Source organism: Nicotiana attenuata, chromosome 9 (assembly GCF_001879085.1).
Source record: "Nicotiana attenuata strain UT chromosome 9, NIATTr2, whole genome shotgun sequence".
Classification (NCBI taxonomy): domain Eukaryota; kingdom Viridiplantae; phylum Streptophyta; class Magnoliopsida; order Solanales; family Solanaceae; genus Nicotiana; species Nicotiana attenuata.
Genome location: NC_031997.1, coordinates 47147026 through 47156931, shown reverse-complemented (window position 1 = coordinate 47156931; position 9906 = coordinate 47147026). Strand labels below are relative to the sequence as shown.

Genomic DNA, 9906 nt, shown 5'->3' with positions numbered 1-9906 from the left:
ACATGAATGGGGTTCCCGATCATCAGTCGGGTGTGACGGCGGTACCATGACGTATACAGATGAATAGTGGCCTCCTGGGTAAATGTAGGTGGTGGCGGAATACGGTGACCTCGCTCCTCCCAAGTATGGACCTGCTGCTCTAGCCATCCCATATATATAACATCCACCCTGGCACGGTCGTCCCGCTGATAGTGTGTAGCCTCCCATCCAAGCTCCCCCGGTATAGGCTGGGGACGGTGAAACTGGCGAAGCACACGCTCTGTGGCATGATACTCAACCATATCGAAGAAGATCATCGGGACGGAGGTGCTCCAAAGCAGTCTGTCGACTGAGCAAATATCGGGGAGCTGAGCTAGCAACTCGTCGCTGTATGGCGTCCAGATGAACTACCAAATAATAACATAAAAGTGAGTATGCGCAACACAACTCAATTACTAATTCGCAAGTGTAGGTACATATTTACCTGTCCGTTCACCAGCATATCTAACACATCCTTGACAAGGGGGAGATTATGATGAGCATCGCTCCGTTGGTAGTTCCCACGCCGGAGAATCCACCTAGAAGCTAGAGGGAGAAACGGATAAGCCTCACCGGGCGCAAGTGGTGGTAGAGGTGGCTGCAACGGCATGATCCGCTGCCAGGCCCAAACCTAAGATAAAAGGTTGATGTAAAATTTATGAGTCGTTTCGACCATATAGATTTCAGAGTAATGAACAGAGTATTCGAAAATGTTGTCACCTGTAGGAGGGGCAGAAAACCACATATGTCCACCGCTGGGCCCATGCTCGCCCGGCACATGCTCCTATACAGGTATGCGAGAACAGCAGCACCCCAGCTGTACTGAGGTAAATCATCTAGCCGCTGAAGATAATGGAGATAGCGCATACTCACAGTACTCCCCGAAGTGTTCGTGAACAAGACACACCCGAAAAGCATTAGCAGCGCCAACCGCGTGTACCTCTCAATGTGGAGATCCTCCGTCTCGCCGGTAATGTCAGGGTGCAAAACAGCCATATGATCTCTAATGGCTGACAAAAGAACGCGACTGCCCCCAGCGCTACCTTGAGGTCTATAACCAGTAAACTGCTCCATCATATCCAAAAACTGGGCACGCGTCATGGATCTAATGTACTGGGGCAGTGCCACGGCCCGTCCATCTACGCGTAGCCCGTATAAAACCTGAACATCCTCCAGCGTGATGGTGGCCTCTCCAGTGGGCAAGTGAAAAGTGTGCGTCTCCGGTCGCCACCGCTCTACCAACGCCGTGATAAGAGACCAATCAAGCTGCATCCGTCCAAGCTCAAAAATAGTATAGAAGCCCGTAGCCTGTAAGCGCGCGACTACGCGGGCATGGAAAGGATGCTCCATGATGAACTCCCACAAATCATCAGGTCTCCTGGGGCGGAGAGCCTGCTCCGATAGCTGTCCCTCCCATACATAGGAGGACCTATGGTCGCCCTGCAACACTAACAGCTGATCCTCGGCAGGTCCAGGATGCGCAGGCGGAGGAAAGGCCATGTCGTCTACTATAATTTAAACAAAATTAATTGTGTGTGTTAGTTTAATAAATTAAATAATTATTTTTAATATTGGACTGAGTAATTATCTATGGGTTCGAGGCTCGATATTTGAGGCCCGGTAGCACCAAGCTATCCTTCATTATTATGTCTGTCATTTTCAACATTTTTTAGAAATTTGTTTGTTTAATAAATTAAATTAAAAATTCTTCAATTGGACTTAATAATTATGTATGCCCTTCCAGGCTCGATATTTGAGGCCCGGTAGCACCAAGCTATATTTAATTATTATGTGTGTCATTTTCAACATTTTTTAGAAATTTGTTAGTTTAATAAATTAAATTAAAAATTCTTGAATTGGACTTAATAATTATGTATGGCCTTCCAGGCTCGATATTTGAGGCCCGGTAGCACCAAGCTATACTTAATTATTATGTGTGTCATTTTCAATATTTTTTAGAAATTTGTTAGTTTAATTATTTAAATTAAAAATTCTTGAATTGGACTTAATAATTATGAATGGCTTCCAGGCTCGATATTTGAGGCCCGGTAGCACCAAGCTATACTTAATTATTATGTGTGTCATTTCAAAATATTTTAGAAATGTATTTGTTTAATAAATTAAATTAAAAATTCTTGAATTGGACTTAATAATTATGTATGGCCTTCCAAGCTCGATATTTGAGGCCCGGTCGCACCAAGTTATCCTTAATTATTATGCGTGTGAATTTCAGTTACCGATGGAATTTTGTTAGATTAAAGAATTAAATTAAAAATTATTGAATTGGACTGAATAATTATGCATGGGTTCCCAAGCTCGATAATTGACCCCCAGTAGCACCAACTTATCCTTAATTATTATGCGTGTCAATTTCAGCATTTTTACAATTTTGTTAATTTAATAAATTAAATAATTAATTATTGAATTGGACTGAGTAATTATCTATGAGTTCCGGGCTCGATATTTGAGTTATTTGACAACATATATTAATTTGTTACTTTTGTAAGTTTATTTTATAAATTAAATAATTAATTTTGTAAAGTGTAATTGGATAGAGTTTGCAGTTACTACATACTTAAGGTTTTATATTTTACTAAGCTAAAAGGCTCTATATTTTACTAAGCTATAAGGCTCTATATTTTACTACGCTACAAGGCTCTATATTTTACTACACTAAAAGGCTCTTTATCTTACTACGCTAAAAGGTCACTATTACATATAAAAACAACAAACATAACATACAAATATGAACAACAAACTAAATAAATAATATTTATTTATTATTTAACCAAATAAAAACATAACATTAACAATACAAATTATTTATCAAATTTTAATATTTTTTGTCCCAAAGCTAATAAATCAATCGGGTATAAATAAGATACAAACTTAAATACAAACATAACACAAATTAACATGGAAACACATTAAACAATACAAATATGCATGTACAATACGAGTGTCGACATAAACAAAATCGAAATACCTCGAAATTAAGTTTTTTGAATTTGATTGAAATCGATATTTTGCACCCGAAAGAAGGAATCCAAAGCTTGTCTTGTGTGTGGGACCTATACTCTTTGTTTTTTAGAAGACGGGTGGGGCCCAAAAATTTTTTTTTCTAATTTGACGGGGGAGGGGGGGGGGCCAGCAGAGAAACAAGTTTGTTTTTTAATGGGGGGCAGGGAATTGTGTTGGGGAAGAAGAAGAAGGGTTTATTTTATTAAGGGCAATTCGCAGTACTATACTGCGAATTGCTTATACGCAGTATAGTACTGCGAATTGCTGGGCCCAAAAATCGGAGTGTCTCAATTCGCAGTACTCTACTGCGCATTAGTTAAAAAAAAACTTTTTACTAATTCGCGGTACTCTACTGCGAATTACTTTAACGGCAAAATTTCCGTTAAGGTAATTCGCAGTATAGTACTGCGAATTACCAATGTTAAGCCAAGCAGCGATGAGGTGTTGAGGACGTCGACAACGGTTGCCTGATCTTGGAACATTCGTTTCATTTTGGTACATTCCAAATTCAATGAATTCGGCGTCATACCAAAAGGAAAGAGGTGTCCTTAGGTCGAATGTATTTTAATATAGAGGGCTAAGTGAGTTTGTGGTAGTTAAAGGTTGTGGTGGTGGTGAGTGGTACGATAGCAGGGTGGTCGCCAGAATTCGACCAGATTATGGTCGCCAGATTTGGTATGGAAATTAATGAAAAGTGATAGATCGTGAAAATATCTACAAGTTCATGTATATATTGTGGGGGTAAAGGCGATTCAACCTTGATGAATTTCAAATAGAAGATGAGGCTAGAGTTTCAAATTTGGGTAGATTTGTGGAGATTGGTGGAGATCTGGAGGATTTTGAGGGTAGATTTGAAGANATTCGCAGTATAGTACTGCGAATTAGGTATTTAGGTAACTTTTTTTAGTAGTAAAAACGTGTTTTTTGTCCAAAAAAATATTAGAAAAGTTTCGGACTCGTTTATGTGAACCTATTTTCTTTTTAGTCCGTTCCAAAAAGAATGACCCCTTTCTAAATTTGGTAACAATTTAACTTAAACTTACAATTCTACCCTTAATGAGAAGCTTTTATAACCACACAAATACTCTGGGGCCCTTTTTGACTTGTTAAGGACCACAAATTCAAAAAGTCTTCATTTTTTCTTAAACTCTGTGCCCAGTCAGACAGGTTCACATAAATTGTAACGGATGGAGTACTAATTACTAGCTAGGTACATGTTTCCTGTTTTGAACGTCATGTCCTCCCAGTGGCGGACCTACGTGGGGAGGTGAGGGGTCACCGGAACCCGTTAACCTCGGCAAAAATACAGTGTGTGTATATATATATATATATATATATATATATATATATATATATATATATCCCTTAAATATTTTACGTGTGCCCCCTAAACACAAAAGCTGGGCAGAAGAGCTGGTTTAAGAAAGCTCTCAAAGTGCTTTCACTTCTTTGATGTCCCAAGTTCGAATTGTACTTTTACTTTTTATGAATTCAATAATTGTTGAATTACTTAGTAATATTTTATGAATTGGCCAATTTTTGTAATGAGCTACTTATAAATGGATATAGCTGGTAGTTTCCCTTATAATAGCAAGAAGTACCCCGCTTCGTGTATCTACTAAAATTTTGTAACAAGTCCGTAAAAAGGCTGAGACATAAAATACAAAGAGGGGTAGCTAGACTGAGTAGAGGTTCGAATCTATCTCTTTGAAAGGATTGAACACCGTGAAGTCCACCCTTTTAGCCTAGAGGAAAATTTTAATTTGTGATGAATTAACAAATGGCGGGAATGAGCGGAAAAACTATAGAAGTGATAGCTATGGCTAAGAACAGTCGTCGTCCCGATTATATACCCGGACTGAAAGTAATTAAGAAAATAGAAAGATCGAAGCTTTGTTACTCGAATATCTTCTTTAATTGAGTAACATGATGCCTTCTTGGAGTAGGAAACAGTGGAGTTGAAAAAAAAATGTTGTCTTGAATTTTAAAGTAACAAATATTTTGGACGAATATTTTTTACTAAAGTAATAGACAAGCAGGATGAGCAGAAAACACTGTTAAGGAAAATCAGATCTACACAAACTTATTCAGAACAAATTAAACATATACATTATCCCCTACAAACATCAAGGTGGGAACTAATTGAGAAGTTGCAAAGCTATCTCAACTCACCTTGGAAGTAAAAACAAACAGAGAAATCCTTCTATCCATACATTGCTTCAAGCCTTCAACAGCACAATACATACAATGTCATATACAGTATAAAACAACACATCATGAGACGGCGAGAAATATCAACCTAAACAGGCAATAAAAGAATAATTACCTGAACTTGCAGCGGATTATCAAATCTTAGTCTATCACAACTCGTGGAATGTGAGCAATCTTAGGCCAGTCCTCTCCTACTTCCTTCTCGCATCTTTGCTTCAGACTTGATGAACATACATAAACCATTAGCACTTGCAATGCTGCGAGAGATCGCATACCTTCTGGAAAAGATGTCAACATAGGTGAATCAGAAATTTCCAATCGATTAAGGGCAATGAGGTCGCCTATCCATTCTGGAATTGTTGTGAAGTTATAACAGTCACAAATCTCCATTGATTTCAAAGTACCCGAGAAATGTTGGAGCCAAACTGGTAGCGACATTAGCTTGTCAAGATTGGCAACACTGAAAGTTGATAAATTTCCCGGGACATCAAATTGCATCGCTTCTTCGTTCGACAAATCGAGCAGATGGCAATTCTTTATATATAAAAACTCAAGGGAAGCGAGATGAGTTAGACATGTGGATAGAGAGACCAAATTTATGCAGTAATTAATAGACAAGGATTGGAGTGAGGTGAGACTCTTGAAGACATTCTCTGGCATAGTTGCTAGGCCCTCGATAGAAAATAGACTCAAGCTATTTAAAATCAAAAGAGGAGAAGGATGTGGAGGTGGGCAAAGAATTTGCTTCAATATCTTCTCACTTATTATGTTCAAAGAAAGGGTCTTTAGGGAAGGGAAGTAGCACTTATTTGATGGTAGCATGAATTTATCATCATCACCTTCAAGTCCATCTATGCTCTCCATGACGTCAAGATTTGATAGGTCAAGATCTTGGAGAGAAGGCAGTTGCCATAATGGTGGGAGCTTTTGGCATTTATCACAATCTATGATATTTAGATAAACAAGCTTGGGTAGCAAAAAGCCAAGATTATCAACCATCAACCAACTTGGGAACCTTGATCCACTATAATATTGTATTTTCAAGCTTTCAATGTTTTGGTGCGGCTGCAGGGCCTCCAACATTATAAGATCAGCTCCAGTATCATCCTCTTGATTTCCACGTTCAAACTTCACGAACAGCTCCCGAAGATGTTTCATTCTTTTCACTACATCGGTAGGTTTTCTTTCTCCACTTGCACGGGCACGTCCCTTGAACTTAATTTTTAATCTATTTCTGAGATCAGCAAGGCTCTTTAATTCATCCAACTTGTCACTTGCCAAACCAGATATACAACTTTCTTTGCCTACAACAAAACTCGTCAATGTCCGTAGAGATGTCAATCGGCCAATTCCAGGTGGCATATCTTCCAATGACTTGCAACTATCAAAATCCAAATGCATGAGACTTGCCAACTGCCACAGTCCTGGTGGAATATGGGTTAATGAATAGCACCGCGTACATACCAAACGTCGAAGGCTCGCCAATCTCCAAATATCTCTTGGCAACTTTTTGAGTTCAAAGCAATTAACCAACTTTAAAACTTGTAGATTATGCAACTTCGTGATGGAATTTGGTAAAGTATCAATTATTATAGAGGAAATAGCAAGATATCTTAGATGCTTCAGTCCACCTAAAGATTGAGGCAAAACTTCTATACACAGGGGACATAGATCCAGAACGCGTAAACATTCAAAACTTGAAACCATTCTCTCTAATGTTGAATTGCTTATGAAAGAATCATTTAGGAAAATAAATGTCCGCAACTTCATATGCTTGGAATTCATAAATTCCAATGAAGCATCTACTTGGAATAAACAAGAAGAATGGAGAGTTTGTTCTGGAATTACAATCTCTGTGTCTTCAGTTTTAGTGATACTGAAGAACTCCCCATCTGCAACTTCTTTCGCAAGATCATGAATAAGATCGTGCATTTTGTAAAATTGCGGAAATGATTTGTCTTCTTCAGTTTCTTGAAAGAATGACCTTCTTAACAAATCCATGAAATATGAATTTGCAATGTCCTCCACATTGTCTCTGTTGCTAGTAGTTGATTGAATGAAGCCTTGAGCAATCCACATATCAATCAAATCAACTTTATCAATTCGGAAATCCTTTGGAAAGAGGGAACAATATGCGAAGCATATCTTTAGATGGTGAGGAAGGTGATTATAGCTCAATCTCAAAATGGCCATGACACTGTCGCCTCCTCGTGTGATACTTGACAAATCTTGATTCATGAAATATTTCCATTCATCCTCCGTGCTTTTTTGGCGTAGTAGGCTTCCTACTGACCTTATTGCAAGAGGAACTCCTCCACACTTTTTCACAATTTCCTTTCCTATTTCCACCAAACTCGAATTTTCACTCTCTTTGTTACAACACTCAAATGCCATTTTTACAAACAATGCCCATGCTTCTTCTTTTGACAGGTCCCCCAATTTATGTTGGTGAATACTTCCTGAAGCTTTTGCAACTACATTTGAACGAGTAGTTACTAAAATCTTACTTCCCTTGGCTCCACCGATCAACATATTTTTCAATGTCGACCATTTTGAAGCATCTTCGTTCCACACATCATCGAGCACCAGTAGATATTTCTTCCCATCAAGCATTTTTTGAAGTTGCTTTTGCACTGCATCTAGTTGAAGGTAATTATCCTTCCCCCCTCCTGCAGATTCGACGACTTTTTCTGCAATCACTTTCGCTTCAAAAACTTCTGAAACACAAACCCACAATCTTTTCTCAAATTTTACCTGAACCATTTCACTATTATACACCAATTGCGCGAGAGTGGTCTTTCCTAGTCCACCAAGGCCAACAATCGATATAACCGCAACATTCTCATTAACCTCAGATTCCATAAGAAAATCTAGAATTTCCCTTTTATTATCATTCCTTCCAATGACTTCGCCAGGCACCAATGAACAAGTCTCTCTACCCAAATTAGGCTCAAGAAGCAAAGGTTGCCTCCTTTCAATTACATCCAGATTTAAGGAGGCCTTATCTTTTGCAATTACATCTAGATTTTCTCGAATGGCCTTGAGACGCTTACTTATCTTAACATTATAAACCACAGGATTTGACTTTGAGAAGAAGATGCTTACCTTACTCACCAATTTTCGATGTGTCACTTCAGTAGCAAAGTCATCCAAGAGATCATCAGCCTCAAAGAAAACTTTTTTAAGTTTCCTTATCCAATCCCTCACCTCGTGGCTACTCTGCTGCTGCTGCTCCGCGTCCATTAGTACAGATTGGATTAAAGAAACTGTACCAGAAAGGTTGCGAAGCTCATCGCCTAGTCCTCGAACTGATCCTACTTCTTGAGCTGCAAGAGAACCCAAGTTTTTCAAGATTTCAGCAGCAAGCCCGTAAAGAATTTCAGCCATGATGAGAAAGTAATATGATTTGAAGATCAACAACCTTTCTGTTGCAAACTAGTAGTATAAGTCTTTGTATTAGAAGCAGCCTTTACCTAACACAATTTATTAAAGGGTTGATGAAGACCTTGACTTGGACCCCAACAATCATTGAACTCTGACAATAATTAAATTTATTACTGACAATTCCATGTAAATTTCTCTTTAATAGGTGAACCTATCATGAGGTGGTTAACTCCACGTACCAATTGATATCATCAGAAACGGAGCTAGGATTTGAAGTTTATAGGTTCTGAACATATGATGGAACACTGTTGGATGTTTTAAAAGACGGGTCAGCAAAAAAAGATTAAAAGTATTGATTACAATGCCTCTCAATAATTTTATTAAGCATAAAAAGGCTTTAAATAGTCAAATTGGAACAAAAAGTCCAAATAATTTAAAATTCAAAAAACCTAAAATATCTCAACTAACTTGAAATTTAAAATTGAAATTCATCCTTAAACTAACCAACTTATTATGCTAAAAATGTTATTACAGCAGTTGAAAGCAACAAAATTTCAACAAACACATAGCTCGTTTCAAGGTGGTGGAAATTAATTGAAAAGCTGCAAAACTATCTCAACTCATCACAAAAGCAAAAATTTAAAAGAGAAATAACGATAACAGCAAAAAAAAAAAATCAAAGAAATTGAAGCTTCAGAGTAGCAATTCAACTGTTTAAGTGACTCAAATTTCCTTACAACAGAGTGGGAACTCCAATTTCCTTTCTTAATCTCATGGTTTTCGCCAATTAATTCAGTTTTTGAATTCGACCCTTTTGAGAAAATGGGTTCAGCACCTTGATTTTGACCCACCTTGTTTTGCAACATATCTCTGCACTTTACTTTATGTAGATGTTATATGTGTTTGTTTTGTTGTTGATGTTTTAGTTGGGGGAAGAAGAGTTTTGAGGAAATGACCAAAAGAGAGATCTGAATTTAGTCACAAAATTTCAAGTGATTGGAGCTAAAACTTTGTGATGGTGGGACTGGGATATATTTGGGCCATTATTTAAGATTCAGTTTCATAGTTCACTACGTCTTGTGGTAAAAATTGTACGGCCATTATTTGGTCACCCCCATTTAATTTAGGAATTTTTATATTCCTATGCCACATAACAAATCTTATTACTCGCAATATTTAAGGTTTGATTTTATTACACTTAGTATACCAAATTACCAATTTTATACCATAGTGTATTTTATGGATACAATTAATGCAGCATATATCCCTCCT

At 37.8% G+C, this 9906-nt stretch overlaps 1 protein-coding gene across 4 annotated transcripts in view; it reads right to left on the bottom strand.

Moving 5' to 3' along the window:
• Positions 1 to 9641, bottom strand: part of LOC109232392 (putative disease resistance protein RGA3) — a 20239-nt gene extending 10598 nt beyond the window's left edge. The window contains exons 1-2 of one of the 4 annotated variants that reach the window (XM_019398137.1): positions 5366 to 9641; positions 5097 to 5264 (exon numbers count right to left, since the gene is read on the bottom strand). In XM_019398137.1, coding sequence (XP_019253682.1) covers positions 5392 to 8637 — 3246 coding nt within the window. In that variant the 5' untranslated portion in view covers positions 8638 to 9641 and the 3' untranslated portion in view covers positions 5097 to 5264; positions 5366 to 5391. Of the gene's footprint in view, positions 1 to 5096 lie in introns of those variants that run through there. The other 3 variants (XM_019398138.1, XM_019398139.1, XM_019398140.1) reach the window with 3 other exon arrangements.